Source organism: Melozone crissalis, unplaced genomic scaffold (assembly GCF_028551555.1).
Source record: "Melozone crissalis strain CALT ecotype California unplaced genomic scaffold, PUWL_Pcris_2 ptg000013l_1, whole genome shotgun sequence".
NCBI classification, from domain to species: Eukaryota; Metazoa; Chordata; class Aves; order Passeriformes; family Passerellidae; genus Melozone; species Melozone crissalis.
In genome coordinates this window covers 51,779,159-51,798,759 of record NW_026535791.1, presented here as the reverse complement: position 1 = coordinate 51,798,759, position 19,601 = coordinate 51,779,159, and the positions used below count along the sequence as shown (strand labels likewise).

Below are 19,601 nucleotides of genomic sequence, written 5' to 3'. Positions count from 1 at the left end.
GGATCTCTGAAATTATGCTGGTTTTGACATGTCCAGAATTGCTTTTAACCTTTAGTTAGTCTCTTGAGAGACAGAAGACATTCAATTCCTTTGGGAAGCATAATATCTGAAGTCAGAAATTTCAGATTCAGTGAGAATGCTGTAAACCTTTCGGCATTAGTTGGAAAGTGGGAAGAACATCATCCTCAATCTGTCTGCAGAGACAAGGATGGCTTTGTTTTTCAAGCACAGGCTTTGAGAGCAGCTGTGCAGGTGAGACAGAACACTTTGTCGATACTAAATTGACTGAATTTGAGCAAGGTACTGTGCTGCCCTGCAGGACTGGAGCAGAACTTTAGGAATCTAAGCTGTTCCATTGGCAAAAAGCAACACTTGTTTTTTTGGAATAGGCACTTGTTGCAGGACCTGGAAGTAGGTAAGTTGTTAAATTCTGTTGTGGAGCAAGCCCATATCTGTAACTGTGCAGTCCCAAATAACTCCTTCCCTTCTTCAATATAGCCTTGAAAATATGCTGTGGTGGACTGAAATAATATTTGGTTTGTTCTTTTCTTTACTGCAATTGCAAATGCAATGTAAGGGCCTTTTTCTTGTCAGCTTTAAATTTAAATTATTATGAGTTGGAAAATCATAACCACTGAATTTTAATTGGAGTTTGTTCAGAGGTTAATAGCAATAAAGAGAAAAAAAATAGAATAGAGGAGGGAGAGAAGGAGGGACATTAAGGCAAAAATTATTAACCAGCGACTGACATTCATTTATATCTGGAGTCTGAGTCACAACATACATCATACTGTAGGCAGTAGGAATCACGAAATGGGAGGTACACATGGTGCTGTATATGGGCAGTAACTAGGCTCCACCATATCCAGGGAAGGGAATTAGAGAAAGTTAAAGTCAAATAGGATTTTGATGTGAGTCCTCTCCTCTTTCATCTTGTCACTGCAATCCTGGCTAAATGCTTGGTTATATAATTGTAAATTTCTCTACATACGGCCATGTATTTGTTTACCTTTCCATAAATTACTCTTAATGCTGAGCGTGCTGGCACAGCAAGGACACCTCTTTGAACTAGCATGGTAGGATGCAAGACAACAATGCATCCATTCGAAGGCACACATGAACAGATCTTTTAACTGGCCAGAAATTTGGGGCACATAAAGAGTCATAGGAATCTGAGGATGCCAGCTCAAGCCTCTGTGACTTATAAAGATCATGTGGCCTTTTCAAAAAAAATGATATCTTCATGGAGACTCACACAACTCTTGCTCACATCAATCTTGCTCCCTTGTTTTTCTCTAATCTTTTCCTAGTGCATATTTTGGCTCTGTTGTCTTCCCCTCATTTACTTTGGAAGAATTGGTATGTTTCAGAGTTTATACAGCAAAAGTCTTTAGATATTTTTAGGAGATTTTTAGCTTCTTAACAGAGATTTCAAATATACATATATGTTGGGTTTTTTCTATAGATTAGAGGTGCAAGATATTCCAATGTAAAGCTGAATATTACAGGGCAGTAAAGAGGTGCAGCTTGTGTGATATAGCCTTTTTCCTTAGCCCGTAGCTTAAGATTAAAAATGTACAAGTTTTGAGAGTTTGACTTAAATTTATTTTTTGCCTTTGTCTTTTGTTTCATTTTTCATTTGTTTTCTCTTGCTCATTCTGAAACAATTTTTTCTTTCCCATTGGAAGTCATATGTAACATGGGAGAGCAAGTAGGAAGTGTTGTTCTTAGATCTCCCACTAAGTCAAGAAACAATCTTGAACTATTGATTTAAATATTGAGAGGAAGAGGTGACACCATTATCCATAAGATTCTATTTTGGTTATATTCCTCGGTTATTTTTAAACTTTACTGAAAAGTGTCATTGGCATGCTAGTGGTCCTTTTTATGAGAGAAGCTGGAACAAGCAGATCTTTTTTACTTTTTAGTTTTGAAGCTAAGGGGGAATTTGCCTTTAAAATCTTATTGCATCCTAGTAAGTGAAATAAAAAAGTGCTCCAAAGTTTAGCATGGTGAGTAAAAAATTGCTTGCACTATAATATTTTTAATGGTATTTGGCTTGAGTGGGCCAAGCTTAGAAGATGTAAGCTTTTTTGATAAAACTGGAAAAAGCAGTAGGCCAGAATATGCTGACTCAATAGAAAGGGGTTTTTATGGGGTAAGTGGACTGAAGAAAGGCAATGGAGACACAGAGGTAAAAAGGTTGTCATTGATAAGGGGGTTTAAATCTCACAGCTTTGCCAAACCCTGGAATGCAATAATTTTGCCAGCCTTTCTGTAGAAAGTTTAACAAAAGACCCTAAGTTCTGGGACCACTTTTAGTATGATTATTTCCATTTCAGTCTCAAAGATAGGAAGTAGAGCAGTGAAAAATAAACTAGTTTTCCCCTCCCAATTCTGGTGGTAACATTGGTTCTAATGAGATAGGAAGTTGTTAATAATTTATGTCCCGAATTGGTGAAAATGTATTAGAAAAGAGAAGTTTAACTGTGTTTTCATGTGCAAGAAGAAATTAGAAGATTTAAAAAAAATATTTGTATTATTAAATACCTGTCAAAGGCACAAGGCACCTTCTTACAGATTTACAGAATTAGGCTGCTTCTAGACTCTATGGGATACTAAGTGCACAAGTCCTACTTCTGCCACAGACTTCTGAAACATATTGATTTGCCCAATTATTTGTAAAAGGTGTATTATCATTATAATGTATGTAGCTGCTTTTGAAATCAAAACTTACCAATCATGGCTCAGCAAATACCTGAGGATATTTATCCACTTCCCATTTCTTTCTGAAACTCAATCCTTGTCTATGGCACAGCGTTTGTACAAATTTTTGCCTTCGTTAGTCAACTGCAACAATGACAATAAAGGTCTACTGCTCATCTTGAGATAAAATTGTTGAGTGTGTGCTTTTCTCTTCCACAGCTGTTGAAAAAGAAAGGAACATCCTCATTTCTCCAGAGACTGGAACGAGGGGGCCCAACCACTGTGGCAGTACAGCTCAGGGTCAGTGAATATCTTATGGACAGAAATTTGCAAAAGAATCTCCAGGTGTTTTAAAAGCAGGATTACCCTCTGCAGATTGCTACAGAAGAAAGAAAAATCTTATGTTTGAAGGAGCGACTTGCATGACCTGGTCAACCCTTTTGAGAAAATAATGTTAAAAAGTTAGGAAGAGCATATGTATTGAACAATTGTCTTCGCTGCATAAGAATGATTGATAATTGCTGTTTTGTTGGTTTGTTTTTTTCTCCAGAAATCACTTGCAGATATTATTGGGAAGCTGCAGAATTGCACACCACATTGCGTTCATTGTATAAAGCCTAATAACTCCAAGTTGCCAGATACCTTTGATCATTTTTATGTGTCCGCTCAGCTGCAGTATATTGGTGTCTTAGACATGATCAAAATTATCCGACATGGGTATCCAGTACGTCTCTCTTTCGCAGACTTCTTGTCAAGGTAAGTTCTTTCAAGTTTCATAAAACCTTCTTTCTTACCTACACTACAAAGCCTTCTGTCATGTTCTGGTAGGGCTTGCCATGTTGTTTTGCTTATGTGTCTTTCAGACTTTTTTCAGAGAAAATCTTGTCTGACTGCAAGGGGTATAGGCCTGTTACTTTTTAATTGAACAAATAATGAACTTTGGAAATATATTTATAAGTTGATAAATTTATAAAATTTATATTGATATGTAGAAATATATTTATAAATATCATCCAAAAAGTTAAGTTTTAAAAGTATGACCTCAGAAAGGAGGCCTTTTTTTACAATTTATGCTATTTGTATGATTTAAGATATATGAAATATTGTATATTATGTGCAGATAATTAAAAAGGAGATGGAGAATAATCTAATTTTTCAGCTTTCTAGGTGTAGATGTCATGGGTTCAATTTTTGTATTTCATAGGCTATGATTTGTTTATGCCTGGTCATGAGGTACTAATGCTCATAACCACAACTCCATTTTTGTTATACTTAGAAATCGGTGACATATAGAATTAATGCGAAACGACAAAAAGGTCTGCTTCTGTTAGAGGGCAAACTTTTGTTCCCCATTCCCAGTTCAGTATTGGGGTTTTGGGTCACTTAATTCTTAAAAGATTCAGGAAAGAAAGAGGGTTGTCTTGCCCAAGAACTGTTTGTTTAGCAGCCTCATGTACTCAAGACAAGTTCCAATCCCTTTGATTGATGTATATCAACCAGTCATGATCTGCCCTTTATTATTTTACTTCTGAAAAACAGCATTAGCTGCTTACACATAAGTTTGAGTTGTCTTGGAAAAAGTTGTGGATATTAAATTACTGCTTGGGCAGAAAGTTTTTTTCTCTGTTAATACTCAAACAGTGAGGAATATAAGAGTTTATAATTCTATCTCTTTCACAAATAAACCATCTGTGCCCTACTACAATATCCATCCTCAAATGTGAATCAAGCTGGGCAGGCTGGTTGAGGAGAAGATGCACATAATGGGAGATTTGGGAAAGCTTTCATGTTCTGAGTTTGTATGGGCAATCTCTGCTGTAGGTTTTTTTTCAGCCAATAGGCTGCAGGTAATAAAGAAATTATGCATTCAGAGATTATGAGTTACCTTTTCAAAATGTTTCCTAAAAATCTTCATTTGTGCTACATCTCTATATTGCCTTGGTAACTGAACAGGATGTTTTTAGAAACCAGATAATTAGTTTTGGTGATTTTTTTTGTTAACTGTATTGGTTTTGTTGGCTGTTCAGCCATACTCTGGTCTTCTCGTACTATTCATTGATTGGAATGAGAAATGATTTTGTCATACTTCCATATAGGCTTGCACACCTGAACCTGATGGAGTTTCTCACCTTTCAAATTCTTATTTCCTTTGCTGTCAAACTGGTATTCTGAAGAGAATTTGTGGCCCTAATCCCAACCTGAATTCCCAAAAGATAGGAAATTCTATCCTCCCTCACCATCCCTGCATTTACTTTTTGGATCTTCATTATCTTATAGGTAATGGGGTCAGAATTCAAAATAGCTATTAATTAAAAATTAAAACACTTTATTTTCTGCAAGTTTACAAGAATAAAGTATGTTTGAAGTAGGAGACTTTGTGGCAAAGGAATGGAATGTTGGAAAACCTATTTTCTATCACCAGACAGTAGCAGTTCATTCTTAATTGGATGAATTTGAACAAATTTCTACTGCTATCTAATTAGGGATTAATAGACTTGTATTTAACCTATTTATGAGTTCCATTTGAACTCCTACAATGGCTTAAGAGAGAGGTAGATAAAGAAATGTCATATTTTGCAAGACTATATCTTCCTGGGCTACCAAGCTTAATCATTTTTTCTGTTGCTATCTTTTTGGATTTACTGGTTCTGCTTCTGTCTTATCAAAGTAAAAGTTGCCAGCTGTGAGGTGAACCCCTCAATCATCAAAGTTTGCTGATCAGAAGAGAAATCTTCTCATTTAAGTGGAGAATATTCTCATTTAATAAGTGGAACTTCTCATTTTTAAATGGAAGCTGTGACACTTCTTCTCAATGAATATATAATAAAATGAGAATTCATAACATCAGATGCTATTAAATCCTGTTAAAGTAGGATAATTAAGAAATCATATATGTGATTTCAGCAGATTTACCAACTCCAGATGTAGTGTTTCTGCTGCATTTACCTGCAGAGTTGGCTCAATTTCTAAAGCTCTGTGAGCAGAGAGACAGGGATCATTTTTACTTCAACTTAAAAACAGAAAACCTTGAGTAACACACATTTTACACTCCTGGAAAAGTTTGGCCATCCATATATTTTGCTCATCATCTTCAGAATGGTTCTCAGTGGACTATTGTTCTAAATTCTAGCTTTGCTTTTTAAGTCAAGACAGTGGCACAAACAAATTTTTAAAGTGTTTAAAGTTTCCAATTTGCAGTCTAAATTGTACACATAGGTAAAGTATCCTCAAATATATTTTTTCTTGAAAGAAAGAAAATAGTAAAGTAGCCATGGAATTAGCAACTGTCTGCACATTGCTGTTTCTTTTCAATGTTTTGATATCTTATTTAAAATTATTTCTGATTTAAAATAATTCTCATTTAAAATATATCTAATCTAGAATAATATATACAAAAAGCCTGTTAGTAGAAACAGTAATTTATTTTGGTTTTTGTAGTTGGTGCCATGGAACAGAAAAAGTATCAAGTGTTTGCACTGTTTCCAGTGCAGAACAATAGGGCTCAGAAACTCTGGGGCACAGACAGAGCCTCGTTATACAAGGTTAATATCTAGAATCTAATCTCTTTGCATCAATTAATAAAATGGATCCTGGTTGACTTTTGTGTCATTCACCACATGTGGTGCTCAAGGAAGACATGCAAAAGCCATTTTGAATATAAATTTTTAAAAGTAACTATAGTGATCAAAGACCCATGAGGTGACCTCAGCAAAATACAAGAATACAGCTGTTCAGGGATGTTCAGGTAAAAATGAGGTACTAAGAGGCTTTATTTCACTCTCTCTGAAAAATATTATTTTGGCAGCATCCTCCTCCACAAACACTCCATGTTCTCTAAATTGAAATAGAAATTAAAATAATTCCTTCTTTCTACTTTAATGTTGTTCACCAAGTTTCTAAACTCTACACAGTTTCTTTCTCTGTCTGTATTTCAGTTTCCTTGCCCAAGGAAGAATTTATGCACTACTAACTCAGAAACTGAGGTTCACATGGCCGCGGTTTCTTGTGTCTGGGACATGTGGAGACTGCAAGGTCCAGTTTCTCAGGTCCTTAAAGGAGGCATCTGTGCTTTTACACAGCTCCTTAAATGAGCCTTCCCTGACAGTTTACAGGAAACACTCAGAGCTGTTGAAGCTCAGGATAACCTCTGTGGATTATTGGAACTGATAAGCAATTTGAGCCTTTCACTTAGCAGATAAGAACAGTAGGATTTCTTTGGCAAAAATCATGTTGTTCAGAAAGCTCAAATTCTAGTGTCTTGTTCCCTGCATTCATTTCTGCACTTTTTAAGTGTTTCTTGGAATTTCATTACTGTCTCTCAGGTTTCTAGATGTCTTTCCAGGGTTTAATTCTATCAATTTATCCTTGTGTTTTCCATCATGGAGGTCCCATCCTGCCTTCTGTTGCTGCTCAAGAAAGAGCAGAGAAAATTTCATAGTCTGAAAGAGAACATGAAGGCTGTATGTAGAGACATTTCTTACGGAATGGTGGCAAGAAGAGATAAGTCACTAGAATGTTATGATTTACTATTTCTAACAATATTTTAAATTTTTTTAAATTGCACCAATCTAATCTTTAGTTTTACCTAGGCTAATGCAGCTATGAAGCTTCATAAGTAGTTATTTATCCTGTTAAGACAGTGTCAGATGCTGGTTTGGAGGTACAATGTCATGGCTCCTTCTTTCTCATCCTCCTCCTCCTTGTCCTCTTTTCCCTTCCTCTTTCTTCCCCATTTTCTCTTTTTCTCCTTCTTCTTCCTCCTTTCTTAATCTAACCTTGTTCTCCTGCATGAGTAAGGTAAAAATATCAAAATCACCAACTGTAAGTTTATTTTAAAAAAGGAAATAAAGAGTTAACATTCTGATGATTTTTTGGTTTAAAAGTAACTTCAAAAGATGGCAAAGCATCCATTTTAATAGGCAATATTAGGAAGGAAAAATATGAAACACAATGATAATGGATTCTTATGGTAATCATAGCTGTGAGGGTGAAACAAGTATGTTCAGAGATTGTTCTAATTACAGGTTTTCCTCTGATTTTGGTATGAAGTCCTTAATTTTTTCTTCAAGCTGCACTAAACTGCAGATCCTGAATTCTGTATTTCTAGTCAGGGCAGCATTCATTGATAATGAAATGCCCCAATATTGGTCTTTACATCAAAACTTTAGTGCTTCAGAGTACTAAATCATTATTAACTCTTTCAAGTAACTGACTTTGCTAAGAGATCATTCTGAAGAGACATCTTGTTTTCTCAAGAAAGTTTATGTTAATGCTGATATCATTGCTTTGTCAAGTACTGTCTGTCCTTTTCCTATAAAGCCCTTTTTAATAGCTGTTGTAATATTTTTACCAAATTTATGCTATTAGCTGATGATGTCTTGCACAGATGTGTTGTTTATGTTTGTAAATCATTTCCATGAGTCATCATTGTATATCTATACTCCCTTCGTCCAGAAGCATTTTGTTGTTGACTTTTTTTTCTCTTTCTTTCCCCTCTCCTTTCCCTCTTGAAAGCAGGGAAGTTATAATGTTTTATAACATATAAATTTTGAATTTAAAAAGTCAGCAGAACATTCCAGACTCTCACGAGTAAGTTAGGGCATTAGTGAGAATGATCTACAAAGCAGATTGCAAAGTGATGGGCCATCATCACACTGGCCCTTTCAGCTTTATTGTCTGCTATGCAGCATCAGTAATCTCATAGACCACTACATTGATATGTGCCATGATACCTTAAATCTTTGCAAGGAGAGCAAGAGGCAATCTGACTGCTGCAACAAAAGCCGTATTTCATTAAAGAAGATGTAATGATGTCAATTTATATCAAATGGCAGTCTTGCCACTGTGGAGTTTGTTCTTTCAGACCTAGATCTGGAAGTGATATTTCTGATTGAGGGTAATCATTTTTATTTGTCTTTCTTTCAGAATGCAGGCAAAGGTGAGTAAATGAAGTGTCTTAAAGTCATCAGTTTTGAGGGCACTTTTAACACAAATTCATAAACCTGGTAATGACCAGCTTCCCATGAGGAGTGAAGGTCATCCTTGAAGTTTAAAACTGTGATTTATGTGTCTGTGATTAAGTGTCTGTGTCCTTGGCAATTTTGGTAATTACTATAGAATCATAGAATGGTTTGGATTGGAAGGGATCTTAAAGATCGTGTTGCTCCAAATGACCTTCCGTGGACACCTTCCACTATACAAGCTGCTCAGAGCCACATCTAACCTCTCCTTGGACACTTCCAGGCATAAGGCACCCACAGCTTTTCTGAGCAACCTATTCCAGTGCCTTTCCAATGCCACAGCAAAGAATTTCATCCTAATATCTAATTTAAACCTGTCTTATTTCAGTTTAAAGCCATTCACCCTTGTGTTATAATTTCCGGGCCTTTTCAAAAGTCCCCCTCTGACTTTCCTGTAGGCCACCTTTAGGTACTGGGAGGCCACAGTAAGATCACTCCAGAGCCTTTTCCTCTCCAGGGTGAGCAAACCCATCTCCCTCAGCCTGTTTCCATTGAAGAGGTGCTCCAGCTCTCTGAATGTCTTCCTGGCCCTCCTCAGGCCTTGTTCCAACAAGTCAATGTCTGGCTTGTTCTGAGGACCCCAGAGCTGGACACAGCCCCCCAGAAGGGGAATCGCAAGGGCAGAGTAGAGGGGCAGGATCACTTCCCTTGACCTGCTGGTCACACTTTTTTTGATGCAACCCAGGATACTGTTGGCTTTCTGGACTACAAATGCACATTGCCAGCCTCTCGTCCACCAGCACCCCAAAAAATGCACTTGGATAAAGAAGTGTCACTGGTTAACCCCAGCTGGCAGCTCAATCCCTCGTGGCTACTGGCTCATTCCTTCCTCAGTAGGGTGGGGGAGACAATTAGGAGAGAAGTCAGAAAACTCCTTTGTTGAAATAAATACAATTGAATAGAGAAACCAATAAATTAAAAATAAGGAACTCATTTTCTACTTCCCATTGGCAGACAGGAAAGTATTTAATCATTAATACTGGTGACTTGGGAAGGCAAACACCATCACTCTGAAAGTCCCTTCTACCTTTTTCTACCCTCAGCTTTTATTTTTTCTTTCCCTTTCACCAACCTTTTGGATAGGGAAACCCAGTTTAGGATAATTTACAGCATGCAGAGTTACTATAAATTACTAATTCCTCATTAAACCTTACTGGTAGGGATTGATTATACTGTAGGAGATGACCAGAACCCAGAATGCTCTGGCAGTCTCCCTGACAAGCCTAGAATTGGTGTAAATCACCCTGGGGAATTTCTGAGGTGTAACTAGATATTTGGGACTGTCTTAAGGGCTGCAGACCGTTTCAAATCTACTTGTACAATGTGATAGTGTAGTGAGAGTTACCAAGCTACTCATATTATGGAAAAACAAAATAGCTCTTTCCACACAGTCTGACTGTTGATGGAATCTTCTGGTTTACCCCTTTGGAGTTGTTTTTTTGTGTCCATTTAGCTTGCTTGCCCCATTATGCCCATTAGATCCTTTTTGATATGTTAAAAACAAGAAATGCACAAGGTAACTTCATATGCCCGTGGTGACTTGCCTAATTAACTACGACTTAATTTGTATGGTGTAAAGAAAAGTGATCACTTTTGAGATGGGATTCAACTGATTACTCTTAGGCTTATCCATTTTAGCAGCTATTTTCCAGAATCAGTGTAACTCCATTCTATGGCAAGGTAATGAATTAATGCTTTGTAACAGGCTCTAAAAAAATCAGAGAACAACATTTTGGAGACAAGACAGATGCAGTTTTTGAAGCTATACCATGGCATCATCAGTTCTCTTGCCCACAGAATTCCTCTCATAAATACAAAGTGTCAGTGCTTACATTACATGTCACAGAGTTTGGACTGTGAGTATGGTAAAGCTGCTGATGTTTCTGGGGCTTAGGGAGAGTGCACAAATGACTGACTTATAAGAGAAAAGAGTTTCCCTTTTGACTGGAGTTTTCAGTGGAAGACTAGACACCTGACTTTATTTAGAAGGCATCTAGCTATATTCTGAAAGCAAAAATAAATATCAGCATTGTTTGCTCGGGCATCTTCAGAAGCTTACAATGCAAGCCTCATTTGCTAAAGCAATTACAAATGTGTAAATGTGTGTAAACAATTGAAGCCAGTTGAATTATTCATATCTGTCATACACTTAACATTTCTACAAGACTGACAAGAAAAGGGGTCCCTTGAGCAGGAGGATGTAATTAGGTCATTAAATAGCCAGATACAGGGAAATACAGATGACATGGCCAGTTAAGTCAGATGGCTCCTAACTTTCAAATGTTTGATGTGCAATCTGAATAACCTTCAGCATTATGTATATTACATTTAGTATAGAATGCATAAAATTGAATGAAGTTTTTGCAGAGTCTGTTGTTTTGTGCAATAGAGAATGTCCCAGTTTTTGGGCTGTTTCAGTGAGAATATCATTGTATTGTTCTCCCTCCAATATTCGGTGCATACAACTACATTAATTTCTTTAGGCAATCATAGATCTGTTGGGCACACGCAAGTATAATTCTGGCTGAACTGTTTCAGCAGTTCTTGTGGTTTTCTTTATTTTAACTTCAAGATCTGTGAAGTTTTAAAATATTTATTTAATTTCTAGATTAATGTGCCACCCTTGGTACTTCTGCTTTTCACTAGCTGTTGACATTTCTTATCAATCAGATTTAACAAAATGTTTATTAGATCACTAAATAACCCTTACAATCCTTACAAAAATATATGCATGTTTTACATCTGTGAATTTTAAAGCTTGTGCTATTTCTAAACATGGAGAAATACCTACCACAGCTCTGAATTTCCTCTAAAAGCATGGGTTATAAAAATAGATAGAATTATATTTGTACACAAATAAGTGTAATGAAAGTTCTTGACCCATATCTCACAAACTGAGTTCAATGTGCCTATAACAGGCAGCTAATAACTTTATTTCAGAACCTTAAGGTTCCAACAAAAATCTTTATTGAGTACTTCATAATTTGCTGACATCACATAATGACAAAGATAATGGACATAGATTTATGTGTGGTAGTAAGAAATTCAGTTAAATGCCTGCCATAGAAATAAACCTTTTAAAATATTATCAACCACTAATATTCTCACTAATCTTTATACATTGAAACTCTTCTAAAGAAATGCTTATTAGAATTACTGACCTCTTAAATTAATACAGCATATATTTAAAGTAAATATTTTAAAGAAGTAAGTGTGTAACACATTAGTTTATATGCAGGAACTTTGAATTATCAGATTAAGGTGCAAATTGTCACATAGATAAATTTTACTGTACAGTTTTAAAAAATTCCTTGTTATTTGTTGCTTAATTAAATATGTCTGCATGGTTTCACTGTCTAGAAAAATATTAGTTGATCTTGAGTGCTGCTTTTTTATGGTTGTAGGACTTGTATAGGTCATAGGACTCGTATAGATGCAGTCCAGCTGCCTCACACTCAAAAACAACTGTGACCCTCCTGCTGTTTCTTCTTTCCATGGCTCTGCAGCTGTTAAATTCTTTCCATTCAACTCAGATATTCAGGGCACCCTTTTTCTCCTGATCCATGTCTTTATATTCTTTACAACCATTTCATCTTCAGCAGCAGAACCTGGAATGACACTTCCTAAAGCTAGATTTCCTAGTCAGGCTGAATAATAATAGGCAGTTTATCCTGGTGATATCTGAGAGCAAACACAAAATCCTATGCAAGCATGCACATGAAATCCTTTCATGCATCTTAATCACTGCCTCTTACTTTGCTTTCTTGTTTAGACCAATGTGGTGTTAATTTACCATCATCTGTTTCAGCAGAGTTGCTCCAGCTGTATTGCACTCTCAATGAGAGGAGAATCTGGTCCACTCTTGCCACATGACCTTAGAATATCTTGAAAAATGATGCTTTTGTATGGTTTGTCTAACCATTATGCAATCCAGAGCCAGGAGAATCCCTGTTACCCAGACTGATAGTACTCACAGGGTGCAGAGGCACAAGGGAAGCTCCCACAGAAGAGAGCAGAAGTAGAGATGATCTCACAGAGAAGCTATTTTCCTGTATGGTTTAAAAAGGTCCAAAAATCCTTCCCCATAATCCTAATAAACGTTGTCTAAGCTACTAGTGAGTGTTGTGGGAAGGGTTTTATATGTTTCCATTCCTCTTTGGTTGAGTACTAGTTACACAGGAGAAAAAAAACCACCAAAAGGAATGAAGAAATAACGGATTATCTAGGTGGAACAGCAAATCTAATCCTATTTCTCTTTAATATCACAATTTCTGTTTGAGTCTGGTTTTACTTTCTGCTTCTGCAACATAAATCTTTCTCAGTATATTTCCCAATGAGCTGGGCAGTGCCTTCTTGGCAAACACTGAAGTGGCAATGTCACCAGGAAACCAAGCAGGAAAGTTGTACAAGCCCACTTCAGTGTTTCAATTGAAATTTTTATTTTGATGCCCTATTATCGTATGGCTGTGTCTGCAGAGGAAGTAAAGGAGCTTCAGTGGATGCCAGACACGCATCTTTGTGTTCAACAGAATCAAGTTAGCAGGTTAACAAAGAAATTTAAATTTATTACATAGCCCATATATTCTGTGTACAGTGAAGCATTTTGTGGCCCCTGTGCATGTTGGTGGGATGCCCAAGCATGGAGAGGTGGTTAGCTGTGGGGAAGACCTACCTAGCAAGAGCTAAAGGTAAACATTTGCTGAAATAGAGTCAGATGAATATGTTTGTATAGGTAATAGATCTGTTTGTTTGCTCAATGCCAGCATGTTTCTGAGACAATGTGTGATTTTTGACAACTTTTAAAGTAAATATGTTTTACATTGCTTTGTCAAGATGAAATGGGAATGTCAGCTTTAAGTAAGATGGTGCAAAAGTATTGTAAATCTTTGGCAAATCTTTAGCAGATATTGCAAATTCATATGTTGTATTTGCATAGTTGAATCCACTAATCCCAAGAGCTGAACTATAATTTATATTCTACTCACTATTCTGCTGCCACATTTTCTGAGATGAGGAAGCCTCTGCTTAATTACAGGAAGTATATGAATAAATAATCCAGGACTAAGACACACATATCTTCATTACTTCTTTTCTTCAGAAACTGAAATTCAGATGTCCAGAAAAGATTAAGGGTTTCAAAGCCTAATGCAAAAAACCCATAAAACCCAGGAAAAAATAATTCTTCCAATTCATTTCTTTATCATCTGTCATAAGGTAGTATCTTTATCTGAGAAATTTGTCTTACTTTTTATTCAGTTTCAATTAAAACATCCCAAATGGTCACTTCTGCAAAGGTGTTTTGATTCAGTGGATTTCATAGCCATGACCCTCCCTCAAAAGTCTGTACTGAGCTCTACATTGGCCCAGTGGCTGACTCACATTTGAGCCACTCTAAAATTTTGTTTTGAGGATTTTCTGAGTATTCTTCCAGCTTTATTTCTTAGTCCTAAATTTTGCTCTTTTATCTCAGTTGTGTGTCATTTATTGTCACTCTTGAGTATATTTTCCTTTTTTTCCAAAACACATTGAAGCATGCTGCATATTTCCCTATTACACCTTGTATAGGAAGTGAATTTTTAATTGTTGAAGTAAAAAAATCAGTATATTTTACCAGAAAAAAATCTAGAGGCATATATAGAAACCAGATAAATGTATGATAACTGGTCGGTTTGTTGTAAGATCACTTTTAGCATTATTTATTTTCCAAAATTGCTGTACTTTTATTTTTTTCACTTAATTCCTATTGGTCTACATATATAGTGATTTAAGACTGTTTCTTGATATCAATTAAGATATTAAAAAAATATTGCAGGCAGGTACTTTGAAGTTTTGGTTCATTGCCATATATATTACCAATTGTTTCAGGTACTTTGCACTTCATGCTCACATTTATAATATTCTGAATTATTTCTGTAAGTCTCTGTGAAGCAGCCTTGGTGCAAAATTTTTCATTTAAAGTGAACCTTATAATCTTATACTGAATTTTTGAAGTTCTACAAAAGAAGCCCCAAATGCAGTTTGTCTGATGTAATCTGTTATTTCTACAAACATTATTTTCTTCTTCACATCCAAAGATTTATTCTCTAAAAAAATTTGTATATGTGCCTTGGTTCTTAATATTTATGCTCTATAACAAGATATTTATGTCATATATATTGTACACAGATTGACAGAATTGCCTTTTTTTTCCTTGGAAATTATAATAATCTATTTCCTCTTTTCTAATTATCTGGAATTTCCCATGTTCCTCATATTTCAAAAATAATTAGGTTATTCCTTCAAGACAAAAAGAATATAACAGAGGGAAAAGGAATGCATGAATGAATTAATATTTATTCTTTACATAAAGGTAACATTAATCAAAATTCCATCCTATTCTTTGCTACTCACTGATTTTATAAGTTTTCTACTGAAAATTTTTCAGGCAATCCCTCTTCAGTAGATAGGCTCTCTGGATGTGTCAGCTTTCACTTGATGGACTTTTCAAATAAAACCTTACCTAACCCACTCTTCCTGTCCTCCCCAAATCCAAACAAACAAAAACTAAAAATCCTGAGTTATAAGCACACAGTGACAAGTTTGGCAAACAAAGTCCATTTCTTTCACATATTTCAGATGTCAAAAATTAATGATTGTCAAAGAGAAAATGAATATAGAAAGGGGAAAAGAGACAATTTACTGAGACAGCGCAACCTGAACCATTATGATGGCAATTTTTGCACTTCTTGTGGAAATATAGGACATAATTTAATTTTGATTGCTGCCTTTTATTCACTATCTTTTGAATAGATCTTTTTAAGTCATACCAGTTTACATTGGCAAACAGAGTACATTGTAGTAAGCAAAAAAAGAGAAAATTAAGCTACAAGATAATGAATTATACTGACAAGTGTGTCACTCATTTTTCCTTACATAAGTTGTGTTTGGATATTTAGAACTTAAAAGTACATAACTTATCACTCTTTTAAAGCAGTTACATGCCAGCCAAATGTGATTTTTATTTTTTAAGCAGCAAGACAAATACATGGAAAGAAGGATCTTCCTTCAGAAAAGATATGACTTGTGGAATTAGAAACTATCCTCTTAGTGAGAACATTGGATTGCAGTCAGTAGCTACCTCTAACTTTATTATTTTTTGTGTTTCTTTCTTAATTAGGCAAGAGAGAGACCTGAGAATAAGAGCAGCAAAACAACCAACCAATAAAAGTAGTTCTGTGGCTCCAGTTCAAAGACATCTTTTATCAAGCTATTGATTTGGAGCTGCTTGTTTTTCTGCCCTTTGTACTTGCTATGTGTTTTTCCTTTAGTGTCTTCTGTCACGTTGTGCTATTGAAATTGAGTCATGTTTATTCCAATGCTTAAAGATTTGCTGTGCATACAGAACTGGGAGTACAGCCCTGCAGCCCATTTGTGCACACTCTGTGTAAATCAAAGAGCGTGCTGAGCCTTAGAATATTGCTGTGGGTTACTGTGCCACAACCTGAACTGCAGAATATTCTGTCTTGGGGAAAAACAGCCTGCTGGATCTTGTCAGCTGTGCACTTAGGGAGGTGAGGGAGAAAATGATTAGATAACATCCTTATCTGTGAAGACCCAGGAGAATCGAGTTTTCCCTATTCACAAGCTATTGGCAGCAGTTTCTACTCCAAACAAACAAAAAATTTCCCTGATAGAGCACATCTTTCAGAAGCAAAGGAAGAGGTCAGAGCACATTTGTGCAACACCAGAGAATCCTGGCCAGTCTGTACATGCTCACAGTGCGAGCCTGTCTAGCCAGAATGTCTTTCTTCTGTTTATGCTTCTGAAAATGACAAGTTAGGACAAGGAGGGTGCTAAAGGAAAAAGCTGGGGAAAATGGATCTTCTCTCACACTGATGTCATGTGGATGGTGCTGGGGAGACTCTCCTTCACCCTGATAATTGTGTTCACTGTCTCAACTTGTAACTAGAACAGGTTTTGAATTTCCTTCCTAATCAACAGTACATCAGTCTTGGCATAGCAGTGGAGTTGTGTTGATTCAAATTAATCCTTTAGACCTCCCTGTTTTGTATTTTATTTTGGATCCCTTAGTGAATGAGTTGCTCTGGCTAGCCATGAAATAATGGGTTTTTTTTTTTTGCTTCCTGGCTATGAAGGAGATTCACTTTGTCTGATATTAGATGTCCAGGCTGGAGGCAAGAGCATGCTTATACTCAGTGGAAAGACGTGATGGTCTTACAGTGCACAGTTCATATGAGCTATTGCAAACACCAGTATTACAGTGAGGAATATGACACCAGAATACTCTATTCTACTGAATCTTAAGAAAGTCTAGGCAAGTGACTTGTCAAACCAAGTTTAGCTGAAATATATTTCACTTTTTTTAGCAAGGTAGCACTGAGTATGCTTTCTGAATTCCTTAGGATCCTCTGTATACATTCTGCATTATCTAGTGGGGGCAAAATGTGTGACCTGTCAGGTGGCAAGAAGCCTGGTACTTAATTGGGTGTGTTCATTCACTTCAGAGTAAACTAAGGCAGGAGTGCTAGGGGAAGAATTCTCTGTAAGGGAAAGTTTCTAAGACTCTCCTGTCTGCATTTTTCCAGAAGCAAGCCCCATTCTTGCAAGTAATTCAAGTTTATTTATACAAACCTGCACTGTAATTTCAGTATTCTTATTAATAATTTCTGTGATAGAATAAATTCTGAAAAGAATAAGTTATTTTGCTCATCTTGAGAATGATTAAATTTAGGATGATATTGAATTATTGTGTCTACATTGAAACACAAGGTCAATCCACAGTAAAAAAGTAACTGACACCCAAAAAAATATTTTGTATTTTGATAATAATGTCACACATGTAAGTTTTTATTTCTTCCTTTATATTTTAGCTTATTGTCAGTTTAAAGAAAAAGGGTTTTGTTTTTTCACTCATTTAAAACTAAGTACAGAAGAAATTATGTAAGTTTATGGTTGAACCATCCCTTCTGTCTAGAACAAATCTGGGCTCCCACCAACAGGTGTAGTCCTCTTGTCCCATCCATTCAGGAACTTCCATTAATTCCCTGGCATTGACATGGGTATATGCACAACTGGACTGAGAGCCAAATTGGGGCACTGTTGTGGTTGAAAAATAGCTGCAAACTTTGTTGTTTTGTTCTTTCTATCTTTATACAAGATGAAAATGGTTGGTAACAGATGGTTACACAGGACATAAAGGTACTTTCTAATTTTGGGGTGCTTAACCAGGATATTTGGACCAGTGACAGGAAAATAAGGAAGGTCTCTTAGACCCTCTGTTAGTTATTCTGCAGGATGAGTACCTCAGTCAGACAAGTATGCATAAAGGTGAGTTTCCTCTCAGGCACCCAAATGAAACCATCCAGTCTGGACTTCTCCTCAGAGTCCATCTGTGGCCAGTGGAGAAAGGCACCTCCAGAGGGCAATGTCTTCTCATTTTTTCAAGAGCATCTAGAATGCATAGAACATGTCACCCTGTGGAAAATACCTGCCTTCCCAGACTGTTTTGAGAACAAGGTGACTAACTCAGGCTAGGAGCACAGCTTTTCAGTGTCTAACATAGGGAAAGTAGATTGTCTTCCAAATGTCCTGCTGTGTTCACAGAGGAAGTTTATGGCAGACTTAAATTTCCATAGCTTCCTCTTTCTCTATTACCATAAGCCATCCTCCTTTTCTAAGCTAGAGCTTGCTTTAACAGATAGAAGAGGACTGTGAACTGTGATTAGACTTCCAGGATAATGTGATGGAATTTCAGAGACTTTAAAAGCTGGATGAAAATGGTGGATCATTTTTGTCTGGCATTCTGTATAATATAGATTGTAAGGAATATTTGGCTATCCTTGAATTCTTTCATTTGCATGTCTTTAAATAAAACTTGAGCCAAATGTAGAACTTCAACCTTTTAAATTTTAGTTTGTCTTTTTTTCAAGAGAGAAATATGTTTCTTTGGGTTTCTGCTGTAAGAGATTTCAGGCTGACCACTTTTGCAGTTACTTCTTCATGCATTGTGAGTCAATGCTTAGTCATGAATCTTCAGTCAGCAGTTGCTAAGCTTTCCAGCAGCTGTTTCTTTAACACCTCTGATTTCCCATGACTTCTAAGAAAAAACTGTTGATACAAGTAAGGAAACAAGGTGACCCCGGCCTTAATAGAAAGCTGCAAAATAAATGTCCTTGTGACCGTGCAGCTAGTGGAATATTGGGAAGGTGCTATCCCCAGTTTTCTAATGCTAATCTGGAGTGTGAGACTAAATAGAAGGATCTGTGGTGAGCATTTGGACCCTTCTTACCATCATTCCTGCAAACGGTTCCTGGGCACAACTTGGGAACTAGGACAGGCTGGTGACCTGTCAAAGAAGGCAGCTTAGACATGGTTGCACTCTGGGTTACTCTCTGTTGGAAGGGGACAGAGCCTAATAGAACAGAACAGATTGCATAATATTAAATGCATAAATAAATCATCAGGCTAGGGTTTTGCCAGATGGTTTCTATGCCAGAGAAGCAGTCCCTCTCACTTTCCATTTACTAACGTGGACTTAGCCATGGGGTCCTCAGCAGGACTGCTCTCAGACAAGAGAATATTTCCAGACTGTAGGAGCTGAGGAACCCAAGGGTCTGTGCAGCTACAGGAAAACAGAAGTGTAGATGAAATTTGGTTCTGTAGTAGTTTACCTGCAGATGTTGCTCCAGGCTTGCCACAGCTTTGGGTACAATTGAGGGCCCTGGAGTCATTCCAGCACTGCAGCCTTGGCAACCATGTTGTGTGAAAGACAACAAATCAGCATAGTTTTGGCTTGAAGGAGAGATTTGGGTGAATTCAGCTGTTAAATAAATAAATAAATAAATAAAATGTCAGGAAATGTAATTAGCTTGCAAA

The 19,601-nt window shown here is 36.6% G+C and overlaps 1 protein-coding gene across 4 annotated transcripts in view; it reads left to right on the top strand.

The window, feature by feature from the left end:
* The window catches only part of MYO16 (myosin XVI), a 361,146-nt gene that overhangs the window by 271,009 nt on the left and 70,536 nt on the right, over positions 1 to 19,601 (top strand). For all 4 annotated transcript variants that reach the window (XM_054271508.1, XM_054271509.1, XM_054271511.1 and 1 more), the window contains exons 26-27: positions 2,926 to 3,006; positions 3,257 to 3,462. In XM_054271508.1, the coding sequence (XP_054127483.1) occupies positions 2,926 to 3,006; positions 3,257 to 3,462 (287 nt within the window). The remainder of the gene's footprint in view (positions 1 to 2,925; positions 3,007 to 3,256; positions 3,463 to 19,601) is intronic.